This window comes from Theobroma cacao, chromosome 5, assembly GCF_000208745.1.
Source record: "Theobroma cacao cultivar B97-61/B2 chromosome 5, Criollo_cocoa_genome_V2, whole genome shotgun sequence".
NCBI lineage: Eukaryota > Viridiplantae > Streptophyta > Magnoliopsida > Malvales > Malvaceae > Theobroma > Theobroma cacao.
In genome coordinates, this window is record NC_030854.1 from 1,119,405 (window position 1) to 1,134,412 (window position 15,008).

Here is a 15,008-nt window from a genome sequence, read left to right on the forward strand (position 1 = left end):
TAGACCAAAAAAAGGAAAAAAAAAAGAGAATAATTGTTAATTAAGGGAAGTAAACCTCTTAAAAATTTTGTTTACTTTGGTATGAAATTGAAATTATTTTAGTAATTCAAAGATTTGACTTCTTCTAATGGTAAGTAGTTAAAAAAAAAAGGATATTTATTTAATTGCTGGAAAATAAAAATCTTACTAAAAATTATTAAAAAGGAGGATACTTTGGTAAATTCAACCAGGGAAATTCAACGTAACAATGATTAGAAATAAAAACCGAACATGTCCAATGCCTATGTCCGTCCCTCATTCCGCCTCCCAATGGGCAATCGTCATGCTTTCTAGAGAGAGGGAAAGGGCAGGAAAAAGCCAAAAGCGTAAAAGTCTATATATAAAAGAAGAAGAAACCTTTCGCACCTCTGGTTCTACCGAGCATTGCGGAAACTCTCCCTTCCCTCCTTTTCCTCCCCCTCGCTCTCTTTCTCTCTGTCTTTTGTTTCCTTCTTTTTCCTTTCAGTCCGAGTTGTTTCTTTCTTCTTATTTATTTTCTGCGTGCTTTTTTTTTAAAAACTTCCGGCGATAGGATGTCGTCGGGAGGTGCAAACAACTCGGCAAACGGGAGCCCGATACAAGGGGGACCCACCACTGCAAGGAGACGCGTGGGGGATCTTCTAGGAGCGGAGTCCGACAGCAACAATATATCATCTGGTTCGGACTATTTCGCCCTCGCCTCTGACGATGAGGAAGCCGACAACTCCAACGGTTACATTCCCTCCTGTTCATGCGGGTCCCATTACTCGCAGCAACACCACCACCAAAACCACCCCGTGATCAGGTACCTGCTGCTTCGAAGGAAGTTGTTGTTCTCTTGGGTGCCCGATGCGTGGTTCATCTGGGTTGACAACACGTGTCATGGGGCGGTTAATATGGCTCAGAGTTTGAGATCCGGCAGGAACGTGGGCCGTAAGGTCCTCGGGGTCCTGTTGTTGATGGCGGTTGTTTCCTTTTTTTTAAAGGTCTCGCTTCTTAGTAGTCACGTCGAGGATAACGGCAAATTGAAAGGAGAAAAAGGACCCTTGATCTTGCAGACGATTAAAGAGGATTGGTCCTTGGCACAACGCGTTGTAGCCGAGACCCACACCGAACCTGAGACCGAACACTCCATGCCCAAACGCGTTCTTGAAAGGGTCTCTGTAAGTTTCCTTTTCTTCTTCTTCTTCACTATTTTTACTTTTTTTTTTTGGGTTATTTTTTGCCAAGAAAAGAAATACGTTATCTTGTTCTTGGTATTTTATTTCTTTCTTTTTTTGCGTGTTGAAATTTGAATGGTTGATGAAATGGAGTGATGGTTTTTTTTTCTTCTTTTGACTCACAAGAAAATAGTGGGTCACAACCAGTGCATTGAATTTTCTCGAGGGTGGTGGCTCTGACCAGACAGCCGAATTTTCACTGTTTTTTTTTTTTGGGTTGCTTTATCATGTTTTGTTTAGTTGGGTGTCATGCTCTGTTGATGGCTTTTCCTTCTGCATTCACATGAACATTATGTGCAGTTTCTCTTTGACTTCCTATCAATGGGAATTCTATATCTATCTTGAAAGAAAATTCTTACCTTTTTTGGTTGGTGTAATAGTAATAAAAAGTAGTAAATCCGTTGCTTTATTCTTTTGGTTTTGGATTTTATATATCCTTTTGGTCCTTAAACTGACGTGTTGAATTCTACTTGCCTTATCTGCAGACCCCAGAAATTTGGATGAAACCAAACAGTGACAATTATCAGCAATGTATATCCCGACCTAAGAATCGAATAAGTATGTCTTGTTCCTTTCTCAACTTGTTAAGCACCTTCATCCAGAAACAAATGAAGAGATTCGTATGTGATTTTTATTAACAATCGGGACTAATTTCAGGGACTGGATCAAAGACCAATGGTTATATTATCGTTCATGCCAATGGTGGACTGAATCAAATGAGAACAGGAGTAAGTTTGATTCTTGACAACTTTGATTTTCCTAGACTTGGGTAGGCCTTTGATTTCTAAGCTCATCTGTTGGCTTCATTGACTTACAGATATGTGATATGGTTGCTGTTGCCAAGATAATGAATGCCACCCTGGTTCTTCCTTCTCTTGACCATGAGTCATTCTGGACGGACCTGAGGTAATATTAATCACTTTAGTTGTTTAATATCAGTTTTGATCTTTCTAAATTTGAAAATGTTAACTTTTTAAATACGTTTAACAGTGATTTTAAGGACATTTTTGACTGGAGGCACTTCATCAATGTACTAAAAGATGATATTGAGATTGTTGAGTATCTACCCGTTAAGTACTCAGGGATAAAGCCCCTTGCAAAGGCCCCTGTTTCCTGGTCAAGGGTATGGAAAGGATTGGAATTTGTCAAAGGCATGATCATATTTCATTTGGTTTTGTGTTACTGGAATGGTGTCTTAGATACTTCATTTGCAGGCTAGTTACTATAGAAGAGAGGTGCTCCCACTACTAAAGCGGCATAAGGTGATCAAGTTCACGCACAGTGATTCACGGCTTGCTAATAATGGCCTTGCACCCTCCATTCAAAGGCTTAGGTGCCGTGCGAATTATGAGGCTCTCCGGTATACAAAAGAGATAGAGGATCTTGGCAGGACTTTGGTTGATAGACTAAAGAACAATAATGAGCCATACATTGCTTTACACTTAAGGTACCATCATTGCTAGCATTTTGTAGTATTTTTCCTTATGAAGTCTCTGAGCCAAATAGGCCAAACTTAACTGCAGGTATGAGAAGGATATGCTTGCATTCACGGGCTGCATCCATAACCTTACGGTAGAAGAGGCTTCTGAACTCACGGTTATGAGATACAACGTTGAACACTGGAAGGTGAAAGAGATAGATGGTGTAGAACAGCGACTTAAAGGCGGATGTCCAATGACCCCTAGAGAGGCAGCCATGTTCCTCAAGGCGATGGGTTACCCTTCCAGCACCCCTATCTACATTGTTGCAGGAGAGATTTATGGCCAAAATAGCATGGCAGCTTTCCGTGCAGAGTATCCAAATGTCTTCACTCATTCTACTTTGGCAACTGAAGAAGAGTTGGAGCTGTTGAAGCCATATCAGAATCGCCTTGCTGCCTTGGATTATATTGTGGCACTTGAAAGTGATGTATTTGTTTATACCTATGATGGGAATATGGCTAAAGCAGTACAGGGGCACAGACGGTTTGAAGGATTTCGAAAGACCATCAACCCTGACAGGTCAGTTCATTTTAGGGTATTAGATACATGCAAAATTTCTTTCTTGAAATGGGTTTATCAAGACTTTTGTACTGATATTATATCTTTCATTTCAGAGTAAATTTTGTCAGACTCATTGATCAGCTGGATGGGGGTGTAATATCTTGGGAACAGTTTTCTTCGGAAGTAAAGAGTTTACACTCGGACAGGCTTGGAGCACCGTACCTAAGAAGGCCAGGAGAGTCACCACGACTGGAGGAGAATTTTTATGCAAATCCCCTTCCTGGGTGCATCTGTAACAGATCTCGGGAGCAGCAAATTATCAGCCTGAAGTTCGACAAGAACTTGAATTCAGTTCGAAGATAGTGGCTTTTGTCGGTTGAATTATACACTGCCTTTTGCAGGATGGCTGATAGGGTTTCTTGAATTAAGGTGCTTTCTCCTATTAGGACACTTGCAGCAGCCACCAACAGGGCTGAGATATCATATGGTTTGAGATTGCTCACGTGGTTTGATGTCGGTTGAATTACACAGTACCAGTTCCAGTTTTGTTAAGAGGACATAACCAGCAACTTAGGGAAGCAGAGACGATGTATAATTCTGAGGCAAATCAGGTTAGTCATACAGGTGCACACCCATATATGTCAAAGTGGAACCACAGTATTTGATTTATTCATTATTTTTTCAATAATTTGGTTGTAAAAATCGTTTGCCAAATTAGCCTTTTACAAAGTCAGATGCAACATCTGAAATAGTACATAATGGAGATTTGTTTCCCAAATGTTCCGAGCAGATACCATATCTTACTCTCAGCTTTATTTTCTTTCTTGCAATACAAGCACTCTATCAAATTACCTATACAGACTTATATTTATAAGTACGAGGACTAGACTCTAGAGTCTGTTGAATGAATTCACAGTTAGTCTGCTGTTATTGTCATGGTGAAGTAACCAGTCCCGGCCACTTTGCGTAAGGGAGAAGAAGGAAATTGAAAGAATGAAGGCAATCCTGTTGGGCGACTGTTGTGTTGCTATGGACAAATATAAAATGGGTTTTATACAGTTTGTTGCTTTCAAATGATTTCAGAACAACTTGCAGCTGTCTTTCCAAACTGATTCTGCCGCAATATCAGGTTTATTTTAATAAAAAAGGAATTGGAATTTCGCTGCACAGCTGGATTAACAATCATTCTTAGCTCATATTATACGGAAGCTGGCACGCCGAGCATTATTTGACTAAGAAAAGGCTTCAGCTTTTTGACTAAAATGATGAAATGGTTCCCTAACTGATAAGTATTAGGCAAAGGCTGGGTGGTGAAGAACCAACGTTCAAATATTGTTGCTTTTCTTTTACTCCTCCCAAGTCCCTATGAAATACTAACTGTCGCGATGTTCGGTCCGGGAACAATCCCGACCACTTGACGCTAGCAAAGTACTATGAAACAGCAATTCTCACCAAGTCACCATCCTTATGCTTTCAATTTCGTCAACTCATTGGATTCACTGGAAACTTGCTTTCATTAAGGATTCAAACAATACATTATTTTCCAATGTCTGAAACAATGGGGTGAACATGATTTTGCTAAATGTTGGATCATAAACTGATGGAGAATTGCTGATTGATACAATTCAATTAGAAGAATATATTGTTCAATCTAGCCCTCACCTACACTTCTACGAGTATCAATGGCTTGCCCATCGAAAGAGCCAATCAAGATGGAATGAATTGAACTCAGCCATGCTAAGCCGTGCACATTACATGCAGCCTTTACCTCTTTCAGGGATTCTTATCCATGTTCATCAGATACAAAACCTTGCATTCTGTCCACAGAAATAGTAAAATTGTGCTGTCATGTTCTCTGGCTCTCAACTACCACATTGAAGGTACATAAACCTGTTCTTTCAGATTTTGTGTAGCACTCTCAGTAGGAAAACCTCTCACAGCACCAATTGTCCACTGCGATATAATACCTGCTGCAATTGCAAAGCGTAGCTGCCTCTCTAAGGTATCTTGATTTTCAAACATCTCAGGGTAAGTGGTCAGCTTCCTCATAATACCAGCCACAACAGCATCACCAGAGCCAGTTCGATCACAAGTGAATGGTGTTATTAGCACATCCTCTGTTCCAACAACCACACCATCAAATGAAGGTGTATAGTAATGTATCCTAAGTGTTCCATCAGTCACAAACAGATATTTAAGTCCATCATGCCACAACGGAGAGATTTCCTCACGGGTATAATGATAGCAGTCTCGCCGATTCTTGGTTTGGTCAAAACTTTCAGCATAGTATTGAGGCCTGTAATTTCTCTTCCTCTCATAATACTCTTCATCCAGAAGAAATTCCAGCTCTTGCCTTGAAACCTCAATGATGTCTGCTTTGTTCCAGGCTTCCTTGATCACCTCCCTCGTTTCATCACGTGATCTCCACAAAAGTAATGGCAAATTCAAATCAAAAAATATAAGCCCCCCAAACTTCTTAGACCATGCAATTGCTTTGAAAAGTGTAGATTGCATGGAAGGAGATGTTAAAACCTCTGAATTGAAGTGGAAAATTCTAGTCTGCATCAATGTTGGATAGCAAACCATCCAAATTCAGTCAACAAGAAAAATTCACAAACTAATTACAGAAGTGCCACTCTAAGCACGTATGCAGCATCATACTTCATCAATTAATTTCACACTATCAGATCATAAAATGCTCCAAAAACAAAAATTGGAACTCTTCCTAATGATTTTCATATGTAACTTTATTGCATAAAAATCAACAATAAGTTTCTAAAGGTTACCTCTTTGAGAACAGCAAGATTCAATTCGGAGCTAAGAAGAGAGTCTTCAGCAGATTCTTTAACAGTCTCCATCTTCAACCTTCCTTTCTCATCAAACTTAACCTTCATGTAAGTACACCCAGTCTTAACATTCTCATCAAACTTAACACCTCTCGTTTGCACTTTCTCTTTATTCATCATCAAGACAAGCTCATCCCCATACTCATCGTCCCCAACTTTCCCCATAAAAGCAGCTCTCCCTCCAAGCCTCACGTGTGATATTGCCACGTTGGATGGTGGCCCACCTGGCGCCCTCCCGAACTCCGGAGGGTCCCACTGTAGCATTTTCCAGTGGGAGTATTTATCCGGGTGCATCTTCTCTTCGTTCACTCTAACTGTGGGTACGAACTCCTTTTGTGCAGCGCCGAAGCAGCAGATCAACGGAGGTTCCTCGTACAGAAAATCCATGCCATCGTCGAAATCTCCTAGCTCCTCTTCTTCTCCCTGGCTTTCAGATTCAATAGAGCCATTTTCATTCTGGGTTTTTCTCGTGCGCCTTGTTTTCGTTGCTGGGGAAGACGAAGTTGGTTTCTTTTTCCTGCCTCGGCGAGTTGGCTTTGGAGATTCAACGGCTTCATTTGTTTCCACTGAAGCTCTTGGTAAGCCTACAGTTCTGGGAGAATTTAAAAACTGAATCTTTGGGTTCGGAGGGTTCAAGAACAGTGAGAAAGAGTGAGGGAGTTGAAGAAGTGATGCCATTGTTTCGTTTCAAATGTTGTAGGGTTTATCCATGTTGGACTGGGGGTTTTTGCTTGCCCTTTGTCTGATAAATTTTATCGGGTCGTGTTCTTGCGGGCGTCAGGCTTCGGGCCTCAAGCTTCGGGTCATGTAAGAAAGAAAGGACAAATCCAACGGCTAGCAGCTCGAGGGATACGTAAGCAAGGACGGCCTCATCCGTTTAGATCAAAAGTTTTCCCGAATCCTACGTGGCCCAACAAGCTGAGATCGGCTGTCGTTTCGCAACTTTCCTCTTGTTTCGGTTTCCTCAAAAGGGTTTTTGGTTGGGTTCTTGTTTGACTTCGTGTCCGTTCTTCTTTGATCTCTGCTTCCAGTTGATGAAAACTAATCTGCAATCTCACGATTTGTTAGTCAAACAATTTCTTCTTGGGTTGCTTCCTGTCACAGGTGAGAAAATTCCCATCTTTTGTTTCTCTCTGTTTCCAAGAAAAAGTCTCTGTTTTGATGCTTTGTGTTTCTCAAATCTGAAGTACTAAGAGTGAGCTAATTTCAGGAATAAATTTGAGATTTTTTTATGCCCATAATTTATTTTACTTGAACCCCAAAACCAGGAACCTGAAATGGACTAAATCTTCTGTTCTGATGCTGTTTTATTGCATTTGTAATTGTATAATTTCTGTTGCTTTTTCATCAGTTTCATGAAAGTTAATCAAAGGTTGAATCACTTTTCAAGCAGAAGTGCTTCTGTAAATTCTATGTTGATTCTTTTGATCTTTTCTTCTGTTGCTCTGAGATTTAGTCATATTTCCATAGACCATAGCTAATCAGCTTTTCTGTAGATATGAATGTCTTTTTGCTTAGGTAAACATGATAAGCCAGGTGCTAAAATATGTATTTAAGTGCAGCTAGTTGCAAGATGATGGGAAAGTATACAAATGTGCTGCCTTTTACATCTTAGAAATTCAATGCACTGCCTTGGAGAAATTTAGCACCAATGGTTTAGGTTAAACCTAGATAAAGATAGGGCTTTCCTCAGAAACCAGCGGTAAATGCTTAAAGAAGACGATCATTTACTCACATAACTCGTTGATTACATAAGTAAAAGGAGGGGGCATTATGTGGGAAATGTCGAGGCTATGTTTTATACGCATTGAGAGTTATAATTTTGAGAGTGTAGTAGAGTTGAGCAGCCTTGGCTGCTATTTGGAGTAGTGTTTTTGAGATGAATTCTTCTGTCTACAAGGGGGTAAGGCATCTCACTCCAATCCAATCCATTTAGAACTTCTCACTAGTCCCTATTTGAATATGAACCCAAAGTGTTTATCCTAAATTTGAGAATTGAAACCTTTATCTTCTGCAGAAAATGGGCTTCTGGACTTTGCTCGAAGGTTTGCTGCTCTTTGCCAATGCTTTAGCAATACTGAATGAAGATAGGTTCCTTGCTCGAAGAGGATGGACCTTGGCAGAAATTCAAGGAGGGAGAAGAAATACGCTTAAGGGGCAGATAATTGGGCTCATACATGCATGCCAATTTTTGAGACTACCACTTATCCTTTTCAATATCATCACCATAGTAGTGAAGCTGTTCACTGGTTGAGGTTGATGAGAGGTGAGAAGAGGTTCATGGCTTGGGACATGAATTAATCCATGCATGTTGTGATATGTTACTACTAAACTGTTAGCCCACTCAAGGGCCATGACCTGTGTGTACAATACTCAAAAAAGGTAAAATCAGAGGAAGCTCATATGCTAGTAAGACCATGTTTGCGGCCTATGCAATTTAATTTCATTGCTACACTTTTGTTTCTTTTTAGTTTTTTGGTTTTGCCTGCTTGACCGTGTTTACTTTCGACATTAACTGGAGCACCTCAGGTAGGTGCAGGGCTTGGGGCATTTGACATCCAATTATAAAAGCTCACTAATATTAACATCTTCTCGGGATAGAGTCTACTCTGTCAATACTCAATATACAGTAGTTTTTTCATTTTGATGCAGAGTTTGTTCAATTTTGCATCCCTTGCAGTGGTTGTAATCTTATCTCCGCTCTATTTTGGTAACAAAAAGTGAGCTTTGCACAAGATGGAAGGATTGATGCGTTTATGTCCAAACATAAGGCCAGAAAACCAGACAGGCAAATCGACAATGAGCTAATGATAAAAAATGCATCTTTTTTAGATTAGAGGACTCCAAGAACAGGGCTAATGTTGCATGTTCATGAATGAATAACCATGAAAGTAGTGACCTTTGGCAGCATTTCTACCTCTGACATTCTTAGAAAGAGATGAAAGTAGCAGAATATCAAATCCATCCAAAATCTCAAAATATATACATATAATATTTAATTTGTGATGACTAAAAACCTGTCAAGTTCTGATAATTGTGAGAGAAAGAACAGTACAACAAACATATTGAGCTAACCACATAATTCAGCACTCACTGGACTGGTAGCATGACCTCATTAGTCCTGAAAGCAGGCAAAGTCCAAGGAGGATTGTACCTAGCTAACAAGAACTCGCCAATCACCTTGTGCCCATCTCTTTCTAAGCTCTTCTTGAGGTTCTCCACCTTCTCCTCGACCACCTGATCTGTTGCCACACCTGCAAACTTCACCACCCCATATTTCCTCTCCCCTTCCTCTCTTATCACCACCCTCTCATCCAACGGCTTGGGAGCCTCCTCTGCCCTCTCGTACATCGCCGGCAACAGAAACTGCATTGTCACCATGTTTTTCTCACCCTTTGTTATCACGGGAGCCGTCATGGCAATCTTTTCACTTTCACTTCCAGGCGATTTAGTTATCACAGGAGCTGTCATGGCGATCTTTTCAGGTTTTGCATTCTGCGGATTGCCTAAGGCACCTATGTAATTTGCCAACACCGAAAAGCCACCATCCTTGTTCCCCTTGAACTGGGATGGATCGTACGTGACTTCAGCCACAACTGATGGTGAGTATTTGCGGATTTCATAATCGGCTGAAGATTGAACAACTTCATATTTTGGAGTCTCCACACTGATCTTACCAAGAATCATACCCATGTTGGAGAAGGTAAACAAGTTGGAAGTAGAAAGACTGGAGGATCTAACTAGAGGGTTCAAAGTAGATTTCAGCTTAGTAACTGCACCAAGCCAATGAGGAATCCTTTTATAACCAGATGGAAGAGAAGAGAAGAAAGTGTTGAATTTGCCTCTGGAATCTAGATTGTTCGATCTAGGCTTATGTCGTCAAAATGCTATTACTTGGGAGAGGAGTAAAGACTTCATTTTTGTGTGCCCCTGGATTTTGTGGCACGAGTTCGGAGATGAATTGGTGGACTAAGTTCATCCACGACCAAAATGGAGAATGAGCCTCGGGCTTTACAGTTTTACTCAAAGCTACCCTTTTTGAACAATAAAGCGAACAATGCAAGATTCTGCTCAGTGTAGACAAAAACCGTGGACTTCTTCAGTTCCATGAAACATTTCTGATAGATCAAGAAAGATAAATTTGATGGGCCTTCAGAGAAAGCCTTTCTGCCTAGTAAGTGAAGGCCCATAACTTGAGTGAATTCACTTTAAAAAAAGCTTGGGACCTTCAGCCTACTTGTTATATATCTTGATTACAGGATACCAAACAAATCTCTTTGCTGTGCTTATATCTCAGCCTGAGATAGGGTAAGATCAGTTCATTTTCCAAACAGTCCCTTAGGGTTGGTTCTTATCACCGTATAAACGGCTGCAAGCCTGCATCTTTCATCAAACACCGCCTCTGTAGGATTGGGTACCTAGGATAACCAAGGTTTTCAAGGTACCATGTTTTTTGAAGCAAAAACTTGTCTTTTAAGACAACGATCAGATGATTGATATGATTTTGTTTTAATGTTTTTGATAGCTTTCTGCTTTTCAATGGTAAAAGAGAAAAGGGCATCAATGAGGAGATGATTAAATTGTTATCCTTGCACTTTGATTGTCAGTGAAGAAACAATGAGGGCATGTTCTCTCTGAGATGCTCCTTTTTCAACTACTTTCTGCTTTGGGTTTCTTCTTTTTTGTTTGGATCAAAGATGTTTACTTTATTCTGCGTTATCTATCTGATAGTACTTTCTCTGAAAGGAAATGGAGATAACACTGATCACATACTGAGATCCAGTTACCTTTGATGATTTTCTTTTGTTACATTAGTTGGTTTAATTGATTCCCTTTTAGTGTTAATTCATGTTGTAAGAGTTTGTGAGATGCTTGCATTGGATCCATGATGCTACTTTTACAAACTGCGTTATCTATCTGAACTTCTTCTTTTGAGGGATTGAAGATACTCTTCCATGCTGAGATCCAGTCTTACTGTGTTATTCACATGTTCACTGTCCTCCCTGTTTCCTTCAGATCAAGTTTTCTGCAGCCTTGGAAGATTGGGTATAGTGAATAACAGATATGTCTGTTATTCCATTAACAAGAGGGTTAACATATCTAATCTTCATGGATAAACTAGGGATTGGCTACTTTTTAACTGTACAGTTTACAATATATCAATATTGAATCTTGATCATTAATTTGTTCATGACTGGACAAGATTTCAGAATTATAGTTTATGGGGATATGGTGGTCTACAACACTTGTTTTACATTTGCATTTGATTAAGATGGTGTAATATGTTATCTGTTGTGTTCCAAGATTTAGAGTAGAGAAAGTGGGGACAGGTTATCGATGGACTATTAGCTTAGGAACCTGATGGAGGATGGAATCGAATATGAAGAATTTGAATTAAACTCCTTTCCATCATCCACAAAACTGTTTCTCCTGCAGCTGGAAGAAGTTGCTAGGAAATGTGAATATCAATTGCTTGACTAGGATGTAGTGTACATTGAATTAGATATCTGCATCTTAACAATATCATGTCTAAATGAAATCTAGCTTTTGCATTGTTTATGTCTCTGTTGGAGGATCAATTGAGCTTTGCAGGTAGTGTTGACGAGGTCATCGAATAAATTCTAGCAACCATTTGCAGTTCCATAAACAAGGGTTTGATCAAAATATTAAAAGACCAAGAAATCCTGTTGATCTCACTAGCTGTTGCTGCACCAGAAGTTGACTCCGATTGATACTTGATTTGCATTTCTGTTGAGTTCGATTCTTCACCATGTGCAACTGCTATTTGATTAATCGAAAACCATGACCTGTAAAACCTGGAATGATGCAAACTGTACTTTAGTTCTATAAAGAATAAAGATGAAGGCTGTCTTAGAAATTCTCTTTTCAGCCAATGTTGGTTTCCATGTGCTTGTTGCACTTGCTGCCATGTGAAGCAGATAGTTCTAATTCTAGAACATGAAATTAAATATGAAGTATGTTCATTTTGCCATGAGATCATTACATTTCTTATGATTTTCCTGCATCCGAAAACATCCCAGTTCTTATCCCCCCCAATAACCCCAAGGTCATGATTTGATTAACTTCAAGCTTAAGCATGTTCTGCAATCGTAACCCATCTTACAAAATTCAAACTTTGTGATTAGGACAAAGGAAAGAAAGAAAGTGTGATTAGGTCCACCTTTTTGAAAAACAAATACCCTAAATTTGACCAAGTTAACTTGTTCTGATGGTGCCATTTGAAGCAAAGGATGGCAAAGTTTTTCCCCAAGGAGCCTAAAATTTGAATCAACAAATCTGTTTCTGTCGTTTCCCCAATAATAATAATGGCATTAACAATCCAGTCCAGGCTGTTTTGTCTCATTTCGAAATTCAAACTGAACCACCCATCATCATCCAGCTTAATCTGACCGTTACTTTACAAGGATCCTGTTTGGTAAAACAGAAAAAAAAAAAAAAAGGAAAGGAAAAGAAAAGAAAAACAACTCATTCACACCCAAATTCAAAAACAAAACAACAAAAATCCCGCTTCATCATTCAAATATAACTCTGCACTTATTCCTACCGTTAGCCCTGTACTTTTTCTATAAAGATCCCTCCGTCCCCACAACTCTCCTCTCTAACCCTATCGTTTTCTCTCTGTTCTTTCTGTCTTTGGGTGTTTGTTTTTCTCTCTGTTTTAATCCCCAAAAATGCGTGAAATCCTTCACATCCAGGGAGGCCAATGCGGCAACCAGATTGGTGCCAAGTTCTGGGAAGTGGTCTGTGCCGAACACGGCATTGACTCAACAGGGAAGTACAATGGGGACTCGGATCTTCAACTTGAGAGGATCAATGTTTATTACAATGAAGCAAGTTGTGGAAGGTATGTTCCCAGGGCTGTCCTCATGGATCTTGAACCTGGTACCATGGACAGTGTTAGGTCTGGTCCTTATGGTCAGATTTTCAGACCAGACAACTTCGTTTTCGGACAATCTGGTGCGGGAAACAACTGGGCTAAAGGTCATTACACTGAGGGCGCTGAACTCATCGATTCTGTTCTTGATGTTGTCCGAAAGGAAGCCGAGAATTGTGACTGCTTGCAGGGTTAGTTATTTGTTTTTGTTTTGTTTTCCTTCTTATTGTTTCTGTATGTTTCCTTGGGTTTATGTTGGTGTGGGTTTTTTGAACTACAGGATTTCAGGTTTGCCATTCCCTGGGAGGAGGAACAGGATCTGGTATGGGAACCCTTCTGATTTCGAAGATCAGAGAGGAGTACCCGGACAGGATGATGCTTACTTTCTCTGTTTTTCCTTCCCCAAAGGTCTCAGATACAGTGGTTGAGCCTTACAATGCTACTTTGTCCGTTCATCAGCTTGTTGAAAATGCAGATGAGTGTATGGTTCTTGACAATGAGGCTCTCTATGACATTTGCTTCCGTACCCTCAAGCTCACTACCCCAAGCTGTAAGAACATCTATCACATTTGAGTTTCTCTTTTCTCTGTTTCATCTACTCATTCATGGGACTAGAACTAATTTCTTTGTGTTGCTTTTTTGGGTGCAGTTGGTGATTTGAATCATTTGATATCTGCTACAATGTCTGGAGTCACATGTTGTTTGAGATTCCCTGGTCAGCTAAACTCTGATCTCAGGAAGCTCGCCGTGAATCTCATTCCTTTCCCTAGGCTGCACTTCTTTATGGTTGGTTTTGCACCTCTTACCTCTCGCGGTTCCCAGCAGTACAGAGCCTTGACCGTGCCTGAGCTCACCCAGCAAATGTGGGATGCCAAGAACATGATGTGTGCAGCTGATCCACGCCATGGGAGGTACCTTACAGCCTCAGCTATGTTCAGAGGCAAAATGAGCACAAAGGAAGTTGATGAGCAGATGCTCAATGTCCAGAACAAGAATTCGTCCTATTTTGTGGAATGGATTCCAAACAATGTCAAATCAACTGTCTGTGATATCCCTCCAAATGGCTTGAAAATGGCATCGACCTTCATCGGGAACTCAACTTCGATCCAGGAAATGTTCAGACGTGTGAGTGAGCAGTTCACAGCAATGTTTAGGAGGAAGGCCTTCTTGCATTGGTACACAGGTGAAGGTATGGATGAGATGGAGTTCACCGAGGCAGAAAGCAACATGAATGATCTGGTTTCTGAGTATCAGCAGTACCAGGATGCAACTGCTGATGAGGAAGAGTATGAGGAGGACGAGGAGGAGTATCAAGAATGATTCACTTCTAGTTTTTTCGGGATGTAAAACAATGCTAAAAAAAGTATCCAATTGCCAGTCTCTGGCAACAGAAAAGGATTAATCTGGATAGCTGTATGCCAATATGAATGTTAAATATATTGATAATTCCAGTTCTGTTCTTCCAATCTTGGAACTATTAAGTTCCATATGTTTATACAAATTAAACCAATCTGATATGATTCCTTAGGCCATCCAAAAGAAGAACAATATTTTATCTCTGGCAGAGTTCTGATAAAATTTATCAGAACCACAGGGGCTTGCTGTGTCAAAAAACTGTGCCAGCAAAAATGGCATTGGAAATAAGAAAAGTTAAGGTCTTAAATATTAGTACAAAAATACCATGAAACATTCTCAGTTGTACTAATTATACACCAAGTCATAGAGCATAAAAACCTAAGGCAGCTTAATATATATATATATATATATTATTTTTTTTTTTGAAAGGTTAAGTTTCATTAAAACAGGGGAAGCACCCCTGAAAGAACAAAAGGAAGAATTGAGACCTTTGTACCCCAAAATTTGCAGCATAAAGGCCTAAAACTTCAGGTATAACCTATAACTTGGCAGCTTAATTCAGCAAGGAGTGTAAGCTGTTAATTCATTCCTTGATAGTTAATCCCTAAATGAGGTCACAAGAATAGATTTCTTCGACAAAGAACTTGTTCAGGAATTTTATGCATTTGTGATTTAGGACACTCAATCAACA

At 39.9% G+C, this 15,008-nt stretch overlaps 5 protein-coding genes across 6 annotated transcripts; 3 read left to right on the plus strand and 2 right to left on the minus strand.

Moving 5' to 3' along the window:
- LOC18597618 (uncharacterized protein At1g04910) lies at positions 292-4,077 on the plus strand. Of its 2 annotated transcripts, none has more exons than XM_018121401.1 (8): positions 292-1,181; positions 1,724-1,796; positions 1,896-1,966; positions 2,056-2,144; positions 2,229-2,361; positions 2,453-2,685; positions 2,762-3,238; positions 3,334-4,077. In XM_018121401.1, the coding sequence occupies exons 1-8, from the start codon at positions 573-575 to the stop codon at positions 3,581-3,583; spliced, it is 1,935 nt and encodes a 644-aa protein (XP_017976890.1). In that variant the 5' UTR covers positions 292-572; the 3' UTR covers positions 3,584-4,077. The 2 variants fall into 2 exon arrangements, with proteins under 2 accessions (XP_017976890.1, XP_017976891.1); XM_018121402.1 differs by having other exon boundaries at positions 292-1,175.
- LOC18597619 (fructokinase-like 1, chloroplastic) lies at positions 4,716-7,167 on the minus strand. Its single transcript, XM_018121403.1, has 2 exons — positions 6,007-7,167; positions 4,716-5,779 (listed from the first exon to the last, which is right to left on the minus strand). Exons 1-2 carry the CDS (start codon positions 6,742-6,744, stop codon positions 5,087-5,089), a joined length of 1,431 nt encoding a protein of 476 aa, XP_017976892.1. The 5' UTR covers positions 6,745-7,167; the 3' UTR covers positions 4,716-5,086.
- LOC18597620 (protein transport protein yos1) lies at positions 8,084-8,657 on the plus strand. The gene has a single exon (XM_018121405.1). The coding sequence runs from the start codon at positions 8,087-8,089 to the stop codon at positions 8,318-8,320; it is 234 nt and encodes a 77-aa protein (XP_017976894.1). The 5' UTR covers positions 8,084-8,086; the 3' UTR covers positions 8,321-8,657.
- Positions 8,992-10,071, minus strand: LOC108662240 (heme-binding-like protein At3g10130, chloroplastic). The gene has a single exon (XM_018121404.1). It carries the CDS (start codon positions 9,757-9,759, stop codon positions 9,157-9,159), a length of 603 nt encoding a protein of 200 aa, XP_017976893.1. The 5' UTR covers positions 9,760-10,071; the 3' UTR covers positions 8,992-9,156.
- On the plus strand, positions 12,646-14,427 carry LOC18597621 (tubulin beta-8 chain). The gene is made up of 3 exons (XM_007026761.2): positions 12,646-13,152; positions 13,242-13,511; positions 13,611-14,427. The coding sequence occupies exons 1-3, from the start codon at positions 12,759-12,761 to the stop codon at positions 14,279-14,281; spliced, it is 1,335 nt and encodes a 444-aa protein (XP_007026823.2). The 5' UTR covers positions 12,646-12,758; the 3' UTR covers positions 14,282-14,427.

Coding starts and splice junctions, on each gene's coding strand:
- LOC18597619 (XM_018121403.1), bottom strand. CDS start 6,744: ATGGCATCACTTCTTCAACTCCCTCACTCTTTCTCACTGTTCTTGAAC. Junction 5,780..6,006: donor ATCTTGCTGTTCTCAAAGAG/GTAACCTTTAGA, acceptor ACATTGATGCAG/ACTAGAATTTTCCACTTCAA.
- LOC108662240 (XM_018121404.1), bottom strand. CDS start 9,759: ATGGGTATGATTCTTGGTAAGATCAGTGTGGAGACTCCAAAATATGAA.
- LOC18597621 (XM_007026761.2), top strand. CDS start 12,759: ATGCGTGAAATCCTTCACATCCAGGGAGGCCAATGCGGCAACCAGATT. Junction 13,153..13,241: donor GAATTGTGACTGCTTGCAGG/GTTAGTTATTTG, acceptor TTTGAACTACAG/GATTTCAGGTTTGCCATTCC. Junction 13,512..13,610: donor CAAGCTCACTACCCCAAGCT/GTAAGAACATCT, acceptor TTTTGGGTGCAG/TTGGTGATTTGAATCATTTG.
- LOC18597618 (XM_018121401.1), top strand. CDS start 573: ATGTCGTCGGGAGGTGCAAACAACTCGGCAAACGGGAGCCCGATACAA. Junction 1,967..2,055: donor TGAATCAAATGAGAACAGGA/GTAAGTTTGATT, acceptor ATTGACTTACAG/ATATGTGATATGGTTGCTGT. Junction 2,362..2,452: donor CCCCTGTTTCCTGGTCAAGG/GTATGGAAAGGA, acceptor CTTCATTTGCAG/GCTAGTTACTATAGAAGAGA.
- LOC18597620 (XM_018121405.1), top strand. CDS start 8,087: ATGGGCTTCTGGACTTTGCTCGAAGGTTTGCTGCTCTTTGCCAATGCT.